The sequence below is a fragment of the Calonectris borealis genome, chromosome Z, assembly GCF_964195595.1.
Source record: "Calonectris borealis chromosome Z, bCalBor7.hap1.2, whole genome shotgun sequence".
Classification (NCBI taxonomy): Eukaryota; Metazoa; Chordata; class Aves; order Procellariiformes; family Procellariidae; genus Calonectris; species Calonectris borealis.
In genome coordinates, this window is record NC_134352.1 from 37,574,214 (window position 1) to 37,597,134 (window position 22,921).

Here is a 22,921-nt window from a genome sequence, read left to right on the forward strand (position 1 = left end):
AGATGCTGCTGGTCAGCCTAATCTAAAACTACATGTAACGTATATATTTAGGAATACATTCCTGAAGTTGAGCTGAAGATCTAGAGAGTAGGAAACAGGCCCATTTCTTTGTATTGCTGAATATCATCTCTTCTAACTTTTGTTTGAGCTTTGTATAGTTTATTGGACTTAACTAGCTGTATTACATTATTATGTTTAGTTTCTCTTATTGAAGTTTTTTGCATGACATTAATTTCTTAGTTCTTCAGTTTACCTGTTGGTCACTCCACCTGTATCATGTCTTGAATGGCCAATAAACACCCTTTTATACAGGCTGTATCTCCTTCTGTCCTAACAGATTATTCCTCAAATAACTTAATACATAAAAATATTTTGATCTGCTTGTTCATGTTTGTCTCCTCTTCAGCTAGTCCAAACTCTGTTTCTACTCTTGTGATCTCAAATATAGAAATGCAGTTTTGTCTTTTATCTGGCTCCGTTGATGAGTTAGGACTAACATATACTGGAATGGGCCCTTCTTTTTCTCCACTGCACTTAGAACCTTCCTTTTCTGTAGTATTATTAAGCATTGATGTTATATGAGGGCATGAGTATTGGCTTTTGCTTGGGGCACTTGTTTTATATACAGAATGGAAGTGTATGTACAGAATATGCAGCATGTTTTACAATACAATAGATGTGTGAAGTAATCCTTTATGAATTCATTGTATGAACTGGCTTATTATTTTGTGTCCTTCATATTCCACACTGATGTACTACAGTAGTTCAGTGCAATTCTCTGACTAGTTTAGTGTTGCTTATTACTTAGTCTTTCTTTAACTACTTCTAACAACATTAATCTGTGTATATACATGGTCTACTCTTGTCTGTGTGTTGTACTCTAATTTAGTTTAATTATTTTGTTTCTTTAATATATGTTTCTAATTTTGTGGTCTTTACTATGCAGCTCATGATTGCATATTGATAAACCCGTATTAGACCTAACGATTAGTAGTACAACAATTGCCTGAAATTTATAGCTGTTATTTACAGCGTGACAAAAATGTGAAATGTTAGAGAATAAAACCACTGGGCTTCTTGGCAAAGCTTTAAATATTTTTTTTTTCTATCACTCATAGCAAGTGAGCCTTGCCGTGTAGAATCATTGTGGAGGTTGACCTGTCTATTTACATAATTTATTGTTCTTAAAATTTGAGTGCATACAACTCAGTTAAATCTACAGGGCATGATTTGTCAAACATCATTTCTGTTTGTGTTATGAGCTGAACGGTTTTGGCAGTTGTGCATTAAAACTATGCAGATAAACGTGAACAAGTGCCTTTTGTGCTACAAAATATGAATATTCCAAGAAGCTTTACCCTTGGTAATATGTTCTAGTGACTTAGAAATTCAGTTTAGAATCCAGAACAATTGCTAATTTATTTCTGTATTGCTTTTTCTGATGTTTCACAAGAACATGTTAAAAGGATTAATTTCTTCAATTCTTTTGATAGGTATGCACAGAGCTATTGTAAAGAATTTGTATTTTGCCTTTCATTCATTGTCAACTTCCACATCAGGTGATCCTTTAAAATCAGTATCTTTGGGAAGTGATGATTCTAACATGGTATCAAATTACTTTTGCTCCCTTTGAATTATGAATTTTAGTATTTCTTGATAGGAATGCTGGCCGTAATTCTTGAAACCAAGCTGTTTTATAATGTTCTTTCTATAAGTTTTGTTTCCATGTGTAATAGTCTACTTGAATTGTACCATAGCTAAATCTGGAAGTTACTTATCATAGAGGAAGTAGTCTGCCTTGGAGTGCTGCAGAAGTTGTGTAAATAGTGCTCCAAATACTGTTTGCTAGTCTCTGAGAAATGGAACATACATGCAGGCAGTAACTACTGGAAACTGCAGTTAATAATGACCATGCCTTCGTGTTCAGGCAAATTATTTTTCATTTACCTATGGCAAGGGCAGATTCCTTTAAGAGAAATGCTAGCTATATCAGCCTTGAACTTGGATTGCAAGACTGTTTGGCAAATTATGGTTATGATGATGGGGCTATGAGTTTCGGTCAGCAACCTAGCCCTGCTGGAAATGAGAGTTGCCTTCTCTTCTTGCCATCCATTATAACTAAGAAAAAGTAAATAGAGAAAGAACAGATTTTGCCCCTACTCCTCTGTCTCCTATGCCTTCTCTGGTAGATGGCAAAATAAAATGGATACCCTGGGCTCTTTTAAGTGACTGCAAGTGCTTGATGTTGCAGACAGTAATCAGTAGTCTCTTTTGACATTGGAATTGATTCAGATAATCACTTTTAATCATGATCTAAACCAGCAACCAAGGGACTTTGATTTAAAGCTTCTGTTATAATCTTGAAAAGCATTGCTAAATTCCTGTTCTTTTCTTAAAGACAATCGGATTTTCATTAGTTGTTAATCATAAAAGGATGTCCATTTGCAGCTAAAAATAACCTTTCATTTAATTTTATATTTTGTTCTGTTACCCAGTGAGATACTACCTGTTTGTATACAGGTTTATTCATGCTGGTATACGTTAACATTTAATTGTTTTTTTTTAAAAAAATGAAGTTATCTTAAGTGTATCTGTCAGAACGGAAAAAGGTAAGCTAGGTAGCACAATTTCTGAATTTAGAACTACCTAGTTCACTAAAGAAAGGAAGTATTATTTGTAATTAATACATTAAATTAATCATTTTTGGTCACATTACCCTTCTAGATTTTAAAAGAAGAGGACATTGTCTCACACCTCATTTTCATTTATATTTTGGCAGCAGGTTTTATTCTTTTTCAATTTCCTACTGAGACTGAATGAACTGGTCATTGAATTTAAGTAGCTGAAACATTAAAACAAAATATTTTTTTAACATCTGCAGAAAAAACTGTTGCTGTCAAGAGTTGGTTTAACATTTCAACAGGCTGTACACCCAAGTGTTCAGCTAATGAATTGCTTTTGACTATCTTTGAAACTTTAGTAGCAAAAATGTACTACTCAAATATTGTTTGAGTATAGTTTAAAATTATTGATAGCTTCTCGTAAATGTTATGTTAAATATAATTAAAACTGTAATATACGAGTTTATTTCTCAAGTAAAAAATACATTTTTCATCAAACTTCTTCGAGTTTCTGGTGAAGAGGGAAGATGAGAACTTAAACTTTTTGGAGGTGGAGAGCAGCACTTGAAGCTGAATGTTTAAATGACTTCGCTGTGTCAGAACACTGGTGATAAATTAAATACAAACCATGCCATGGACACACAGGCCTCTGGAGCCCTGCTGCCTATCGTGTACTGGCAACCTGTGCATCTGTTTATCAGACTGAAAACTTTCCCACATTCCATTAAGCTGTTAGCTGCTGCTTTATAGGAGAAAAGGGGCAATAGTGGTGGCCACACCGCGTCTGGGAATATTCAGACATGGAGAGCTTCCAGCTCTGCTAGCATCACAGATGATTATGATAAGACATCTGTATTTCAACTGGGACTGTTTGTGTATGTGCCTTCTTTAAGTATTCCTGATTTATTGTTTGCCTAGCTCTTGCCATGTATGTTTTCAGAGTTTACTATTCAGATTTTCGTCAAAAGCGAGCAGAAGCTAGAGAAAAAGGCTTGCAAACGTATTCAGCCACAGAGTGATTAGAGGGAGGGTCAATTTTTTTGCCAAACTGTTGCTGAGCAATCAATTTTTAGACCCACTTTGTTTTATGAAACTTTTTTCTCATAGCGTGACTGTACTTTGAATAAAGTGTAATGAAATGGGTTTTCAGAGATGTTCTTTATGAGGCCAGTGTTAATTGGTACTTTCTTTTTCAGCTAATCTGCCTGTACCTACTATTGCTGCAATAGATGGAACTGCAGTAGGTGGTGGCCTAGAACTTGCATTAGCCTGTGATATAAGAGTGGCAGGTAGGTCTGAATCCTGTTTATAGAACATAGGATTATTAATGTTGCAGATGGCTTGGCTAATCCTTGTTTTGCAACAATCTTATAAAACTTATTTTGTATTTGATGTTGTTTATAAGCAATTATTCTAAAGGGATTTAGCAGAAACCTGTCTACATACTTGCTAATGTTTAATTTCAAACCACTAACCACTGATAGCTGGATTGGTTTTGTTATATGCTTTATTTTATTCTTATGACCTTCATTTTATCAGTATTGCCAGAAGGATTATGTTGTCGTTTTGATATTTTATTTAGTCATTAAAGTATTCTCTTCTTCTGTATTCTAAGTGTTCTAGATGGAGATTTGATTTTATCTAAACAGGTTGCAACAAAAAAGCAAAAGTTGTTAGTGAGAGTATTATTACACAAGCAATTAAGCTGTTATAAAAGAAAAGCGACAACAGCACTTGAAAAGAGGAACCTTGACCTATCCAGCTGTCAGAACTGTAAAGCCATTTGTTGGAAAGTAAATGGAAACTTGGTCATGAACAGTTGCCAGTAACTTAGGGTATATAAAGCTGTTTGACCCTTAGAGAATTCGTAATAATCAGATACAGAATTCTATCCCATTTTAAGATGTTAAATAATAACAGTCTCTTTCTTTTAGTATTTTACATTTTGCAAATGAGTCTATGTTACTCACTGTAATTGCTTACTTGCTATGTGAAAATTAATAAGGTACAGAACTTGATGGGAGTAGTTGGATCTTTCACTAAAGGCAGATCAGTTGAATCTATTTAAAGATTTTCATAAACAAATGCTTTTTAAGTGATTTATTGTTCTTTATGAAGTAAATTTAATAAATTAACAATCTGGTAGGTCATTATTACATATTTTGCAAAGTTTTTTTCTTACAGGTTATAGTAAAAACTCATTTACATTCTGTTTTTCAGCCTCTTCTGCTAAAATGGGCCTAGTTGAAACAAAGTTAGCAATCATTCCAGGTGGAGGTATGAATGTTTTGCTTTTGTTACCATGGATAACTAAATAACACATGCTCCTGATTATTGATTTTGGATTGTTGTTTATGAATTTCTGCTTATTTTTATGTTTCTATTAAGGATCATGGCATCTTTTAAAGCTTATTGCTCATATTACTTACCAAAAATTAATAAAAAAGTGTATTTCTCATTTTTAGGGAGTGGCACCTGTATCTTATGTTTTTAATTGAAGTCTTCACTAACTAAATCAGTATTGAGTGATTCTGTAAATGACATTTGATGTCTTGATCCTTAGCAAAATTATTCAGCCTTCAGATCAAACTAGGAAAAAACAGTTAACTATCAGTGTACAAAAATGGTAATTTAAATAATGATCCACTTTCACATAACGTCTGGTACTTTAGGACTCAAATTCTGTTTTCATGCTGCTTGTAAATTGGTTGTAAAGAGTTTAAAAACTGAAACTATGGCTGTGAATAGATCTTTTGTCTTACCAACATTTTTTGAGATTTTAGGGGTCAAAAACCTCTTTTCTAGTTGGAAGGCCAGTTGATTCAAGGTAAATGAAAATTATATAATGAATAATGTTCGAGGAGGTCTTTGTGTTATGAAGCTTTTTGTTTTTATTTTATGGATAAATCATTGTCACTTGAATTAAGATAGCTGCCTTTCTGCGGAAAGGGCAATAACTTGAAAACAGGTGCATCGCTGTGATGTCCACCTAGCTTTGGCCTTCATTTCTGGAAGTTCTGGGGAACTCTATACCCTTTCTTTGCCCCTATTTTCTTTCTAATGGGTGGAACTTATTTTGAAAGCACTGTATCCAATTTTAATGGATACCATTGCAGCTCATGTAGAGAGGAGAGTAAAAACTACCATAATGGGAGCACTGGTATGAACTTTGTGTAAGACACTATCCCATACTATCACTAGACAATTATTGTCCAATTTCAAATGCTGTATTATTGTGATTACTGTTGAGTTGTGATTTCAGTCAATACTTTCTCCCCGTCTCTTTTCCTCTGTGATCAGAGCTACATTTTATGTTAGGAAAACTGAGTTACAATGACCAGTCACTTTTTAGCAATGGGTAAAGATAATAATGTAGATGATTTTAAGGATATACTACTTTCTGGTGGTGTTGCCATGAAATAATGTGCCTTGACAGTAAGTCCTGGTGGAGAAAAAGACAGAAAATGATGTTAGCAATTTTTTCTCCTTTGTCCTCCCACTCCACCCTCTCCTAAGGAATTCTGCAGGATAGTATTGATGATATACTCTCCAGTTCAAGAAATTCAGGTCAAGTTCTCCATATATTCTCAGTATTCAACTTACTTAGGTTGCCTTATGTTTCCTTGTCTCCAGTTAATTATAGATGTTTCAAACTTCTAACTCTTTCACCTTAAAATGCAAGGTAACTGACTCATGAGTTTCATTCAGAATGTTTTATTGCTATTCAAAGACCGAGATTTGAAATTTTTTTTTTTCTCATCCTAATAAGATTTAGGCATATGGTCATCAGGTCCTTGAAAATATGACAGATTTCACCATGTTACAATGCCTTTTAAACTTAAAATGTTTTGAGGTATGTTCAGTGATTAGTTTTTTCCCTATTCCTATCAGTCTTTTTGAGGACTATTTTTGCTGAGTGTATTCAAGCTTATCACAACTTTTTCCTGATCATCCTGTACTTGCACCAATCCTGTTGAGCAGTGACAATGTTTCAGCCCTTTTTGGCTCCTGTCATCTAAATAGTAACTGATCATGCTTTGTGTCCTCAGAAAGTGAAGGATGTGTGAAGGAATTTTGCATATGTCATTTAGGTAGAGAAGCCAGATATGCCCACTTGAACCATAGGCTTTATGGCTTAATGGAATATTGTCTTATGGTGCTTACTTCAAGCTGCTCTGAGCCAAAGCGGGCCTGGGCAGTGGAGCTGAAAAGAGAGCTGTAGCCATTAAGAGGCCTCAGTAGGTTTCTGCTGCCATCTAGTACATCTGAAACACGCTGACGAAATGTGTTGCTTCTTTGAAGTAGGTCCCTGCAGCATGGGAAGCTACTACTGTTTTTATTCTGCTCCATCAGCTGCCACGAGTATGTGATACATATAAGGCTTTTAACTTGGGTGATAATGTGGGTGTTTGAGGCTGTATGAAAAACTTCTTTATTTTATGTTTGTTTTTTTTTAAAACCCCAGGAAGTTACACTCAAAAAACTGTATTAGAAGAATGTTACTGGAATTTAACAGTATTGAAATATAGATTCAGGGCAGATCAGCTGTGACATTTTGGACCTTGCTGTATGTTATGTTTGTCCTATTTTGAAATGTGGTCATCAAAAGACCCAGTTAGCTGCTGTCTAGTGACCAACCGGTTTTAACATAAATTTCCCAGGTGCGAGAAATTTTGCTTTTGGATATGCACAGAAGTACTGCAACCTTCTAGAGGCTAAGACTGAGCAGCAGTTAGTTGAATCCCAGTTAATATATCAAAATGAATTGTTGCTTCTAAGTCTGCTGAGGGTCTTAACCAAGTAAGCATTTGTAGAGCATGCCTTATCTGTGGTAGCAGGTTGAGTCTCCTCTGAAAATTCATCCATGGCAGACAGCAGAGCAAGACCAGGTGGGGTGGCAGCAGTGCCTCCTTTTATGCAATAGCTTTGTGCACAGACCAGCTGCTCAGGTTGTGAGGGAGAAGGATTAATTCTTCTGCCTTTGGAAATTTAAATCCAGTTCTCCCCACTATGAAAAAAGCCTTAGCTATTAGACTGTGAGCTAGGGAAAGCAGAAAATCTTTCCATTTTTCCTCTTCAGTACATCCGACTGTCTAATAAGGAAGTCAAGATTCAGAGAACTAGAGGAACTGTGTAACAGATAGAAAATGGCTTGGTAAGTCGGTGCTGGGGAAGTTACCTGAGAATGAGTATTGATGATTTTTGTTTTCTAAAGAAAGTCTGTCAATCACTATTCGTTGCACAAGTGGTTTTATGCCACCACAACAGGAATATATATCAGACTATTTGTCCGTTCATCCCCTCTTTTCCTCACTTTTCTTGAACTTGGGACCTGTTGGCCAGTTGTGGTCTAATTTCACTATAGGGCAGTGATTGCAAAAGAAGACAGTCCCTAGAATTTTATTAGAAGTAGGTGGCCAGATGAAGGGAAAATTTTATTGTCCTCAGATGAAAAGTTTCAGCACAAACTAACCTATTCCTGGGCATGAAAGAGTGGGCACAGGAGGGAGGTGTGGCTGTCCTAGCTGTGGAAAATGTTTCAGAATATTCCTCTCACTGGACAGCAGTGAGTTAGTATGAGACAGGATTTCATGGGAAACCAGACCTTATTAGCTCTGTGGCTTAAGGAGATGCTTGTTATCAGCCAGAGTGGCTTTTCTTAAAGCTGTTTGTTGCTAAAAGAAGTTTATTTTTTGGATCTCTAGGTCAAAAAGCTGTTTAAAAAACTTATTTTCTGTGTAACGCTGTGGTCTGTACAGAACTCAGCATAATGTAGGAAGAGTCTTTTTTACCCAAAAGTCATGTTCTTTCTCTTTTGTTGTTGTTTCCTAAACTGACGTAAAAAGAAAGCAAACCTCTTTCATTAAATGAACATAATTTCTGGTGTCTCCCAGCTTGCAAATGAAGTGTTTCACAGTGACAAGTTTCTCCTTAACTTTAAAAAGTTACAAAGCAGAAAAACAAAGAGCTTTAGATACAAATGCTCCAAAAGACAATTTTCAGCTATCTCCATCCATGATTTATTTCTGTTGTTTATGTCTAGACTTTCACAATGGATGTCATACTGGGCCTGCAATTGATAGATGATGCCTTGCTGGCAGATCTGCTTTTATTTGGTAGTATCTTATTTGTATACCACTCAGTAACAGATCTGTTACGAGAAGATAAAAATGCTTGTCAGCAACATACATAAACTTTCTTAATAGAATGAGATATGATTGGTTGGATGCAGGAAAATATTCTATGATAATAAGAAGTAGGAAAGACAAGTGTACATATAAAAAATAATTTGGGTTTTCTTTATGCAATTTTTCTACATGAAAGTTTCATGTGTAAAGCAGAGGTATTAGTATACATCAACAATTATGTTTCCACAAAAAAGACAGAATAAAATAATGAAACGTCATTGAAATTAATAGACTTGTGTCAGCAGATAATTTGACCTGGCTAGATTAAAACTGTAGCTACTGGCCTGCATACTTACAGCTGTCACTCCTTTTTTTTTGTTTTGTTTGTGAAGACATTTTAATTAGCAAGCCTTCATTCAACTCATCAAAATGAATTTTGCCTTTGTTCTTCCCTGCTCCTCCCAAAACCCCCACTACTTCATTACAGAGCTGTCTTCCACTGTTCAAAGGTGAAATGAAAACCCAGCACATAATCACTGGGATCATGCTTTCCTTGACAGCATTCAGTTTAAAAGCATATTTTACCAAGAAGGCTTTAAAAAAAAAAAAAAAAAAGAAAAAAAAAGGCAAAAAAAATCTTTGTTAAATCTTTAAACAATTCTTTGTAAATAAGCTCTATCTTCTTTCTGCATCTTTTTTCCGAAGGTGAAACTGAAGCTTTGTTACATAGCAGGCTGGACTGTTTTTTGTCTTTAAAATATATCGCAAGGGAGAGATTTAATGGCAGCATTTTTGTGTTCTCCTCTTTCCACTTTGGTAACAGTATTGTTTTGACTGTTTTTCTAAACTTTAAAATGTGTTTGGGGAAGTTATGGTACTTGTAGATTATAAGATTATAAAAGGTGACAGAGGAACACACTGAAAAAAGAGTTTTCTTTGCATAGGACGAAAATGAGCGTAAGAATGAAAACTGGATTTAGGTAATCATTGTGTATTTTCCTTGTCTCTTAAAGTATTCATCGTTCGCTTTTAAAAACAACATGAAGGTCTCTGGTACAGGATTTATTTTAAAGCTGAAAAAAATACTCTGTTTTGGATGAGAAAGGTGTCAAGGGAATTTCCAGATGTGAAAAACTCATACGGAATGTGATCTTGCTAACAGCAGTAGTTGTACAATTCAGCCAAGTGTAAAGGTTAAATAAAATGTCAGGCATTTCAAGTTGAAGTCTGGTGCACATTACGATATATTGTTAGCATATTCTTTAGATTTCTATACTTTAGTTTCAACAATATTAGGAATAATTGCATTTGACAAATACTGAAAAAATTGAAATGTCACCATTTGTGCTAGTGTCTGAGGTAGAACTTAAAGGCTTCTGCACATTTCATGTAATTTTTCTGCATGTAGGTGCTACTTGATAGTACATCATTACAGAGAGGTTTAGAAAGCAAAATCTGCTTATTTTGTATAACTTTATACATCTTACCTGAGTAATCCTCTACCTCTCCATCCCATCTTTATTCCTGCCCTCCCTAGCCAACTCATTTTCTCCTTTGCTTTTTCCATCAATTCTCCCTAGTTTCTTACATATACAACTTTTTCTCACTACTTCTTCTTCTCTTACTTCTCCTGTTTCCTTATCCCAGTCTTGTGTCAGATTTTTAATATTGTAAATTTCCCAAATTAAATATTGGTAGAAGACAGTTTTAAATAAGCTCCTGAATCATCATCTTCAGCATTTCATCAATATTGTTCTTAAAAATTTATTTACTGTGGAATAACCAAGAAGATGCACTTTCTTATTCTTCTTCCCTTATGATTAAGAAAAACTGTTAATTTTTTTTTTACTGAGGTCTAACAGTGACTTCTGAGGCTTTACAATCCTATTATGATTTGATACAGTAAAAGCCCTAAATTAGTTACTCTAAGAACATTTATCTACTTTTTCTTCAATCATCTGAAGTCTAGATGGCTTTATTTGCATTTTAATATTTTGTAATGTTTATTTTATGCATCGTGTTAAATAAATGGCCTGAAGTAAAAAATTGCTTATAGTGTAGAAAACAGATGTTTGAACATCTATTCTTTTCTCAGAGTGATTAAACACAATATATAGAATGTTACTAGAGGGTGGTAAATCGGTTCTGCTTCTGTAAGTTAGTGAGAATTGTGTTTCGTACGTTTTCTTTTTCTTAAATAAAAATAAGCTGATTTTCATCAAATGACTCATTTTCTCCTTGGCTTTATGATCAGTTGTAATGGTGATGATTTTGAGGCAAAACTTCAAAATGTCATGCAACACTAACACTGCAAAAGCTCCATACATAAAACTAATGTTTTGCAAATTTTATTTACAGTCTCTTATATAAACAGAATACTTTGCAAGTAGTGGTAACGTACAGCAGAAGAGAAGATGATAGAACTCCATGTCATCAGAACTATCCCCTATACCTGCATAAAGCTTACAGTACTGGCCTTTGCAGAGTGATCCACAGAACAATCCTTGCTTTTCCATTTGCACGCTAGCTAGAACACTTTCCAAAACCATATTAAAAATACAACTGGTACTTCATACAGAAAAAGGAGGTGTCCAAGGCTATCATCAGTGTCCCAAGTGACTGCAATTGTATAGAATGTTATTTGAAACGTCAAGTTCAGTGTAAGAAATTGACCACTTCTGACATTCTAGTTGTTTCTGCTAGCAGAGATTGCAGAAATTTCTTCCTGACTTAAATTTGGATGTCTTGTTTACAAATCATCACTGCATCCCCAACATACTGTGTCTGGTTAAAGTTAGTCCTTTGATGCTGCAGAAGAAGGAGAAATAAAACAAGGACAAAAGAAAGCCCCATAATCCAAGTTGAGCATTAGAGGAAGTGTAAGAGGAGGGAAGGGGAATTTTCTTGGTCTTAGAAAGCAAAGCATGGAAGGTCTGAGATTAGTATAATATACCTATGGAGAAATCACACCTTAGCAACAAACAAGGATTGAATATTCTTTACACCTTTGTCATGTCTTGGGGGTATAAAAACATTGTTCTTTATATCAAGATTGAATTTAGAGTACCGTTTTTATTAAAATTAATTCTTACAACCTGAGCAATGTTACCAATTGTTTTCCTCATTCTCATGGGTATGTAAGTACATCTGCTTTCATCAGTTTGAAAATTGTTTTGTGAGATTGATGGATTGCTCATTTTTGAATGACAACCAGAAAAATGACAAAATTTAACAAATGGTTTGATTTCTTTCATCCTCCTTAAATCATGTAGATTTAAGCCCCGTTCAGGTACTGTTTCAGTGAGCGTGGGTTGCACTATCACATTTGTATCTTCTCCAGACCATTTCTGTGCCATTGGTAACTAAGGAGTGAAGCTTTGAAAAGAAAGCAAACTCGAACTTTGCTTTTGCAATTTGATTTTCTCACCATATATAGAATAGTATGATGCTGAATAGAAACGACAGTTTAGGCAGCCTGTAACAATATGAATGGAATTCACAGTAGGTTTCATAGCATAGGTGCAAAGTAAGATATATTCACTTGGGGTACTCAAGTGAAAAGGACATGGAGAGAATAAAGTAAATGGAGAAAAGAATGATCTAAAATGCTGCTAGGTAAAGAACCCTTTATTTTTTCCAAAGCCATTTAAAATTTAAAATTATCTGTATACACACTTGCAACTAATCAAGTAAATGAGTTTTGTATTCACTCATAAGGATCCATCAGAGTTCATGAATGCCTTTGATGAAGTTATTTTCCCCTTGCACAAAGTTTGAAATTAATTTTAAAAGTTATACAAAGCCTAATGTACTTTGTACAAGACCACCCTTTTTTACTTTGTAAAAGACCACCCTTTTCATCCCCAAACATCTCCTGAAAACAGCACCTGGTGTCTATTTCAAGCTCTCTTGTCCACTAAAAATCGTGATTAAAAACTTCCAATTGCACATTTTGGTGTAAAGTTTTTGTATTATTTTCTTTCAACTTCTCATTTTTAAGCTTATGCGAAAACAAAAAGAAGACTAAATAATAATAACCGATGTTTCTGGGGAAAGGTGGGCCATGAGGAAAATAAAAATTTGCTGGATATGGAAAATACAGTTGCATAAAATTTTCTTTTAAAAATTGGCTTACTGAAGTTTTTTTTGAAATTAAAAAAATTGCGTTTTGGAAATAAGTATTAGACAAATTAAACTCAGTATCTACTGACTTGTCTTACCTCTTCTGGCGCACTAGGGGCTAAAACAAAAATCCTGAGCTTCAAAGTTCTAGGCTCAGCCCCTTCCGTAGTGAGCATCTCTGAATGTTAAGATTCTCCACCTTCTTGTTTGATTACCTTTCCACGTTCCTCTATTGAGGAGACACATGAGCTTCTTCAGCTCATTGTCAGAGATTAAGCATTGTCTCAATAGTGTCCTTTCTTCCTGTAGCTTCACTTACGCTCTCTATTTGGCAAACTAATACAACTTTTTCTCTACTCTTCCTATCTCTATGGTAACATAAGCGGTAAGGAGAATGAACTCCTTAGGGAGTGTTACGAACGGCAGAGAAGACAGGCAGGTGAAAGTAAGAGTCTAGTACAGAAAATTATTAACCTTAAAGAATCAGTGATAAATGAAGATGAAAATGCATGAGCCAGTCAATCTGGGTTGGGAATTTATTTTCTAATTTCTTGAGGTGGTGAGGGAAAAATCACATTTTATCTTTTAGTGACAGAATCAAGCAGAAATGTATCATTACCAACTATCAGTATGTGTGTATAAAAAAACACACCAGGGCAGTGGAAGACAGCAAAATAAAAGGAGTGAAGAAGATTATTCATACCATACGGGCAATTTTGGAGGTTTTAATTGCTGTGCATCACTCATGTCTCTCTGCATTGAGAGCCCAGGAAACATAAACTCCTTATTTTAGTTTTTGGTTTGTCCCCAAATAAGATATGTAAAAAGAGTGATGAGAATATTCCTTGTGGTGTTAAGAAGCTTGTTAATCTGCATAGTGATAGACACAGTTTAATATAAGATGATGAAGATGAGACATTGGACGCTGACATATGTAGCTGATCATATTACGTATCACTTGGTAGTCTTCAGTAGTTCTTTAGAAGTGATGACCAAATGTGGTTTTGAGTTGCAGAAGCTGAGATAAAAAGTATGTGGAGAAGACCTGCATGATTCTCACAGGTGAGAAAAGCAACATTCATACATAGGAATCAAACAGCTCATAAGCCATTCTTTAAGTGGTTTTAAGTGACTCAGCTTCTGTGGCGTATCCCCCCATCCCTGCCCCCGCCCTTTTTTTTTTAAGTCCACAGTTTGATAGAACCTAGCTATTATACTGCGACAGACTGTATGTATATTTGGGATGGAGTCTGCAGGAAACCTTAGATCTGTACAAACAGATTGTGCAAAGAAGCAGAGACAGAAAGTGCAAGAGGGAAAGAGGAGAAAAGATAGGCACACCAATCAGGAGGTTACTGACAGAGAAACAAGACAGGTTGGAGGTATAAACCTGAGGTCTTAAGAAGTTTTTAATAAATGAGGAGAAAGAAATAAGATGCTAAAACTTCCCTGTTGATTCTCTTGAAGAAATGGTTTATTAAGAAAATAACCAGTATGGGTTTTAGAAACATATCCATGTATCTATCTTTTTGTTCTGTTTTTTTTTTTTCCCAGGTACTTCCACAGCATTTTTGAAATTTAGGTGATGCGTATGTCCTTCCAAAACTTAGTTACAAGTCTTTGTGTCGTTATTTGGTCAAAATTTCCATTGACGTCAGTGTTTGCCACAGTAAAGGCTACAAAAACTACAATCATCCTTTAGGATTTGCTTCAGTAGTAACAAATCCAGAGGGAATCGGGAAGAAAAAAGAAAACCTAAAATTTTGAGGAGATTAAATGAGCAGTATGTTTCTGTCTTCTAAATTCTAGACCTTTTGTGTAAGTCATTGTGCAAGTGACCCTTACTGTGCATAGCACACAGAGAGAGTTGCCGTTTAGTCATTGGCATGTGTTTGTAAGGACTTGTGTAAGCAGGGATTGCTGGGTGAAATTAATGCATTACATTACTTATGTCATGTTCAAGTCTGACTTATAAAAGAATGTTGTGGCATTTTTAGCGTTGCAAGAATAGTTTTCCCATAGTATTTCAGTTTACCTTCTGCACTTCGCTTGGTTAGTGAATGGAAAGCAATTTACAGGAAGCAACAGGCTTTGTAAAGATGAAGAGAAGACGACGAAATATCTTCTACTGTGTATTGTTATTAAGATTCCCCTCTTCAGTACGTCTCCATCTCAATATAGATGTTACTGGGGGCGAAGAATTGGGAGTTGGGCCCTGGAGTACCAGCTGGAGTATATAAATGGGGGCTAGTATAGACGCAACAATGCTTGGTAAGTTCCTAAAAATTATGTCGACAGCTGTTAAGCTCATCCATACTCAGTGTGTTTTTTGAAGAGAAGCCAAGGAATTTTTAATCAAGGAAGATTACTGAGCAGATTACTGTGTGCTGAATATTTAAAAATAGACTTACTTTTATTAGTAAAAACTCTTTGTTTAAGCCTGAAGTGTTACATTTTTCACTGAAAATGCAAAAGCTGTTTTGATTTAAAACAGTATTAAATTATTATGAACGAGATGGAAAGAGATAATGAGATGGAAAGAAGATAATATTTATTCTGTTTAATCAGAGTGTTCTATAGGAATGTCAGTGTGAGTTACGTAAGTGCATTTTAACTTTAAACTTTAATGGATCTCAGAGTGTGCCGTTTTTGGGGGAGAGAGGATTTTCAGTGACCTGTTAGATTGGAAAATGTCTGATTTAAAGAAAATTCTCTACGGAATGTTTTTGTGTGAAGTTATTTTGGTAATCTGCTCTCATAGGACCAATTGCTAGTCTTTTCCCACCCTAATGAAACTAGGTCACTAGTTTTTGGCACTCATCCAAGTTCTGAGATTTATTTGGTGTTCAAGCACACTGTCTAGAAATAGTGATGCAATGTCAGCAAGGCCACTTTTCATTTCATGAACATAATTTCCAGTGCCCTGGAATTAATTTATTCACTGACCTGTTAATAACTGCAATCTGTCACTGGCTTACAGAGGCAGAGGAAGTGTCTGGAAATAGTCATGGTCACCCTAGCAGGTGATTAGTTACAGGATTTCTGTTCAATGTAACATTTTTTGGTTTTGATCATGTAGAAGAGTCTGACTGTTAATGAAGACAAACCAGCAACTTAATCAAAAGGAAAATACTTGTAATTAGTAAATATTGGAGAGAGGCAACTGATTTGAAGCGGTTGTTTTACACCATGTTATACTGTAACATATCTGAGAAACATTCTGGTTACCTTTAAAAAAGTATAGGAATTCAGCACGTGTAGATGATATATAATTGTTTGAGAAAGCACATTATGGTATTACTGTTGCACTTGTTAAATAAAAGGAAAACTACTAATTCTAATCTACTGGTGTTCCAGGTTCATTCTCACACACACCCTCACACCCCCTCAATGTTTTTGTTAAAATTAGGATTGTCTTTTGCCACAGGCATGGCAGGCAGTTGCGCAAGGCAGTAGATTGCTCTGGATAGCAAAATAGCTGTTAGCCCTTTTCTACTTCACATGTGCCAGAGCCCTGGAGAGTCAAGCTTGCTGCTGCCATTGAGGCAGAAGGGTTCAGGGGTCAGAAAACAGTTCTTACTGCACAGTGTCACAGCTGGCTGTTCCTAGCAATGCCGCTGCTATTTTCAATGTTTCTTTTTCTACTGTAGAGAAGCAGCAAACCTAGCTCTATGGGGATCCCTCTCCTGTTCTGCATCCTAGCTCTGAGCCTTTTACCTTACTTTAGATCTGAATGTTTCTTCTTTTCCTCAGTAACCATTCCCTGTGGTACAAGCTGCACAGCATCCTGCCCCTTAATCCACTGTCTAGAAAAATTAAATTTTGCCTATAGCAGTAATCAGGCACCATCACTGCATGTAGTATAAACCTTACTCTTGGGTATATATGGGAAAAGACTTTTCTAGACTTGTACAAAACTGATCTTTGGGCACAGGTTAAGGATTAATAATGAGAAAGGGTTTTTTTTGTTTGGTGGTTTTGGGTTTTTTGGGGGTCTAATTTAATACAGTTCAGAGCTTCTGAGTTAGGGTACTTCATGTGATATTAGAGATACTAAAATTTCCAATGGAACTTTCAGCAGAGCTCAGTGCTGATCTGCTATCACTACCTTGCAATCATGGAAAGAATTGCCACTTTTTCTAATCTCAGGTTTCATGATTAGTAGTGTTTTTCTTGAAGCTTTAGTTTCAGAAGACAACTTGTGGCCTGGACTTCCATGGCTGAGCAATGGTAGTTGAAAACATGTCCCTTCTTAATAATGGTGCGGAAAGTCAGTGTAAGTCAATGGCTACATTTATTTCTAATCTGATTTTCTGGGAGTCTTGCTTAAATATTTTCCAGTATTTGAGGGTGGAAAACCACTGGCAATCTTTTTAGTGGTAACTTGTAGGTTGAAACTGAATATTTTTGAAAATTCCAGCTTTATATACAGTGTATCTGAACTCTTTAGAGGGGCCAAATGCTATTTTGGGGTGAATTTGTGATGTCCATAAGAGTATCATCCTACACCTCTTTAGTCCTAGAAGAGCATTTATGAAATTCAATTCCAAGGCTTGTTGTTTTTTTAGTTTAAAATATAATAGGAAAATGCATTTTTTGAATCAAAAAAAGACAAGGGCAGAAAATAGCAGCTTTCTCATTGACTCTTGCTAAAACCAGTATTTTCTAATGGAGACTTGTATAAAGGGCAGTAGCTACTGCATGCTCCTCTGTTTAGTGATATTTATCTTATCAGAATGCTAGCTATATGATTCCCCTGTATGGGACAAGAAAAGGCCTGGCTGCTTTGTATGGAATTCTAGCAAATTTTGATGACTTGGCCCATTGCATTTTTTGATGTCTCCTGTGTTTTCAAATTCTTTCAAGTGACACATTAAATTAAGCTGCTCTCTGTTCAGTACATCTGCTGACTGTCTCCCAAAGTCTTTGTAATAAAAAAGAGAATAAAAACAAAGTAAATTCCTGGTGAGTCACTTTCTAATATGTGATAAAACAGAAAACCAAAACCGGGGATGAACAATGTAGAACAACATTCTGATCTAGTGAATTACGTAGAAGCAGAACATACTTACTTGGTTTTTCATGCCAGGCAAACCAAACGAAAATGATTTGGATACATCTTCCAGTGTTTCAGACACACGAGTGTTTTTCTTTAAAACATGCTATTGAAGTCTTTTTAGTTGTATTCATTTCTAAATTACTTATAAGGAAATCCCATTAATATTTTATAGTGTTCGTATGCTTTTCTATTATTAGTACATAGTGTGATCATGATTCAGATAGTTGGCTTTTTGCGAGTTTTTTTTGTCCCATTTTTATGTTTCAGCATGAAATAAAGAAATGTGTTAATGTTTTGTGGCTTTCTAAACTCATAGTTGTTTTGGGACATTGAAATTGACATGTTTGGAAAATCCCTCAGCCTGAATCACTAGTTCACCTATATAGTAGGAAGCATAAAATAGAGCAGTTTAATCATCTAAACATTCATGTGAATGTTGTTCTTGAAAATTTCAGTGTTCTAGGGATTCACTGTTTTTTGGCATTACTGTGGCAGTTTTTTTCATTTTGCTGAGCTTAACATCTGCTTTATTGACTGTTTCAATTCAGATTAATTTCTATGACACTTTGGCCAAAGGTTTGCACTTACCAAGGACATAAGCTAAGTGCAGTTTTCCTCTTCTGTCATTAAGTTACTTTTTTCCCCTGTTTTTACTGGGAAAAGTTCTTTGGAAAATATCTCTCTTGGCTCTCTGTTTTCTTGTAAAGGGTCAGCAGGTGATACTTCTCCCAGCAGAGCTGTAATAGAAGTAGGTCTTACAGAAAGTAGGTGAATGATAACCAATTAAAAAATCTTGGAAGTGTTCATAGCTTTGAACATTTTATGTATGGAATTTTCACTGTACACTGTAGGACTTTATTTTTACAAGTCTCACCTCCAAAATCACCAAGCCATTCTCAGGTGCCTTAATCTCAAATACAGCTAAAATTTCAGGGAATTCACATGTCTGCTAAACAGAAAGAAATATGAAAACATCTGTCAAGTCACTTCTTCTAGCATGTATGAATGAGTGAGGTGCTAGGTGGATATTAGCTGAGTCAGACAAAAAATTTTCATGGTAAATTCATCTTACAGTACAGACTTCCCCACCATTTTTCTTCTAGTGGAAGCCTCAGTGTAGCAATAAACGTGGGAAAAGTTGTTGTCCTCTTAGGAAAGATCAGTGAGGAAAATCTGATAATTAGAAAGCTGATATTTTCTGTACATTTTCTACCACCCTCTTTCTGGAAGAGTCTTGGAGTGCTACCACACCTGGATTTAAACATAGGCAGGCTTAAACTCCAGCTTCTCTCTGTGTACCCTGTGAACTGGTAGGACAATTCTGAATTCAGACATCCAGGCACTAGGTATTCATCTCTGTCAAAACAGAGGCACACAGTAGCACAAGGATGCAAGTGTTTCTGAGTTGTCATATGTTGAAGCAGGAGCCAACCTTTCTCTTCAGACAGTTCCTAGAAGGCTGTTCCTGCAAGAGGAAGACAGCACGTGGGATTCAGTTCCCTAATCATGGTGTCCTGTGCCCTGGAATGTCTGGCTGGGGCTCTGGTTACTTCTGTGTTCTCGCTTTCAGTGCAGGAGTTGTAGATACACTGGGGTGTTCAAAATGCTTTTGATATGCAGGTGTAGTAAGTTGAATCCCATGCATAATGTCAGTGTTACAAGGCTTCAAGCACAGAAAGTTTTAAGGAAAATACAGAATGTAAGACCATCGTGCAAGTTGCTGTTTTTACGTTCTTTCAGATGGATCTGTCTGCTTCTTCGTTTGGTTGGGTTTTTTTGTTTTGAACCAGAATTTTTTTTTTTTAACTTAGAAGGGACAGGCACTTTACAATTATATGCATGTAATTTGTGCTGGTAACAGACTCATGCAGATGTAACAACTGTGAACAAATATAGCAAATGATTATGTGGCCATTTGTGTAGGCAGTACCAAAACTTCACAGACTGTCCTAACAATATGAAACGCTGTAATGCGACTGAAATGTACAGAGGTACAACATAAGTATGGCAAAGAAAATCTGAGAGAAAAAAGTGCGCTTCAGAAATAAAATTTAGTAAGTGTAAGTTGTATGGGCTTAGCCAGTAATTTCCATTGAATTTTGATATATAAAAGGTCACATAAAAGATTAGAGCAACTCTTTTATAAAGTCATAAGACATAAAATCAGAATAAATGTTCATATTTTTATTTTTAATTTTTGAGTATAAACTTTGCTTTCATTTTACACAAAATTAAAAAAAAAAGTCAAAAGAAAAACGTTGATATAGAATTGACTGCTGTCAGTATGGAAGAGAAATGTTATAATTTGTAGACCAAGTGCTCTTTGCTATAATAATTCTGCCTGAAAAGTAGCTGGTAGCTATTGATCTTTTATTGAAATGCTTCAAGTTTGACACTAGATTCATATACTAATTGCCATGAGTTTGAAAATGAGCTAGGCATTATATAGCTTCTATGTTAAATTTCTTTCAATTGAGGGAATTAATAGACAGTTTTAACCCAGATATATTGGGCTGTCAGTTCCTATGTGACTGGACCCGTAGTAGTGAAAGATTTCTCACTGCTTCTCCAAGATTTGCTATTCAAGGCAGAAATAGAGTGACTGAATTTTGATATTTCAATTGTTCATAAGGATGTTATGCCTAGCCAGCTTTATAACTACTGCAGGCGATCAAAAGTCTTCATGCTGAACACTTTTAAGTGCCAGCTATCTTTCTGGGTATCATCTCTTCAACAGAACAGGAGGTCACCCATAAAAAACTTTACTTTCTTCAATCTTGAAGTGAGAAATAGAGAGGAAAAAAGTAACACCGGGAGTACAAAAATAACAATACATGCAGCATAGGAAGCAACTATTGTTGTCCTTACTCATTGTTCATATGGAAAAAAATAAGCCCCTGTGAACTAAGTAGCACTTACCGTAGTCCTGGAAGTGTTGAAGGTCCAAATAGTGGAAACGGCTGATACATTGTCTGTTCTGAGCTCATCACACTTCTCCATTTTAAAACAAGTTAAAACCCAAATAAATTCCTTCCATGTTCTGTAAAAGATGTGTCCTAAATTAGAGTATGGAGTGTAACATTTTGTAACTACAGATTCTCTGATTCTCTTTAATTCCCTGCAACACATATATAATATCTCTAGGAAAGACTGTTTTCTTTTGTTCCTGGTGAGATGACTCTACTCTTTACTTTGGCCTTTACTATAAATTTATCTTTACAATGCCTTTCTTATTGGACACCTAAATTTAGTTTGGTATCCTTCAATGTCTGCAAAACCAACATTTTATAGGCTTTTCTACTTCTGGAGGAGAGATGATTATAGATAATGGAACCAATGATAGTCACAAAAATTCTCTATTTAAAAAAAAAAAACACCCTTCCTCCCCCCCTCCCCCCCCCAAATCTTCCCCCAGGAAAATACATACTTGTTTAAAAACAAGAAGAAAGAAAGAAAAATCAGTGAAAGCTATGTTTTGCAGTTGAACAGACCTTTCTCTTTCTGGTGGACATAATAAAATAATTGTTAGACTTTTATCTGTTTCAGATTTGTCAGGTGGCATACATTTTAGGAGGTTTGTGTAGATGTCCATTCGCACATCCCATTATCCAGGAGTCAGCTACTGCATAAGAAGAATCTGGTCTTCAGAATTCCTTGGTCAACCTTTTCTAGGTGACCCTTCTTGAGCAGGGATGTTGGACAAGGTGATCTCCAGAGGTCCCTTCCAACTTCAGTCATTCAAAGTGATTCTGTGATTTTGGCAGTTGGATTAAGTATCAAAAGACAGTGAAAACCACGTTTTTTTTTTTTACTTCTCAGAATCAGGGTAGAGTCAGCTTGCATGTTGTAGTCACAAGTACTAGCACAACGTAAGAAACATGTTAAATGTGTATGTGAGTCTAAATCTGGTTTGTTTTTTTTTCTTTCCCCCCTGTCCCTGCATAGAAAAAGGAAGTAGTACTTTCAGAGTAGACCAACAAAATGACAGCTGGTGAAGTATGATGGGTCAATGGAAAAATCGTTGACTTTCCTGAAAACACTTTTTGTAGAACAAAATATTATTGCAGTCTCATGCTATTTGTTACCTTTTTCGTTCTCTTGTTTCCTGATGTTATAGGACTTCAGATTATCACCTCTGACAAAACCTCTACTTCACAAGTTTCATTACATGTGTGAGTTGTAGTTTAGTCTTTTAAAGAAAGGTGGTTTAGTCTTTTAAACAAGGGTGTTTTATGATATCTACCTTCTTTCTTCTTACTTTGTGGTGTGGATAATAAACTCACTTTCATATTCTTTTATTGATGGTAATAGGCTTGGTTCAGAACTTCAGTTGTACTCCTGCTTAACCAAGCGTAAGGTATGTAAGATAAGTGTGCAGTTACTGGGTTGGTGCCAAAGGGAGTTTGCCTTAGGCTGTCACATCAGGAAGCCAACTTGACTAACAGAAAGGAAAGTGGCGTTCTCCTTACAAATAAGTGTAGAATAATAGTGAAATGATAGTACCGCTATGATTAAGGTTGAGATGAATTTGTCTGTTCAGTCGCAGACTTTTTCCATGCTCTAAAAGCAAAATGTGTTCCAAGATGATCTTAAAAGTGGCTGTTTCGTATTGAAAGTGGGATTATTGTGAACAGTCACCTTCAGGGAGCAAGAGATTCTCAGAGGTGGCAGGACAGAAGATACAAAAGATACGGGGAGATGCTCTAGTACCATACCTAGTTCTGATTTGGAGGTGTGTGAGGAGATACATTTATGGATCAAATTGTTCCAGTGGTTAATTTCAAAGTGTATCATCAAACTATAGAGAGACTTAGGTAATGCTAAGAAGCATTCGGAGATTGATGGTGTATTTCTAGATAGCTTTTTTATGTGGCTGAGGAAGTGTTTATCTGAGCTGAGCATTGGTATACTAGCATGTCTGACATCAGTGACTGGATTGCATTGGGGTGTTTGTTCCAGGCTTTGCTGGGCCACGTTGGGTTGTTTATTCT

The 22,921-nt window shown here is 35.7% G+C and overlaps 1 protein-coding gene across 3 annotated transcripts in view; it reads left to right on the forward strand.

The window, feature by feature from the left end:
• The window catches only part of AUH (AU RNA binding methylglutaconyl-CoA hydratase), a 111,095-nt gene that overhangs the window by 46,739 nt on the left and 41,435 nt on the right, over window positions 1-22,921 (forward strand). For all 3 annotated transcript variants that reach the window (XM_075137402.1, XM_075137403.1, XM_075137404.1), the window contains 2 exons: window positions 3,818-3,910; window positions 4,842-4,898. In XM_075137402.1, the coding sequence (XP_074993503.1) occupies window positions 3,818-3,910; window positions 4,842-4,898 (150 nt within the window). The remainder of the gene's footprint in view (window positions 1-3,817; window positions 3,911-4,841; window positions 4,899-22,921) is intronic.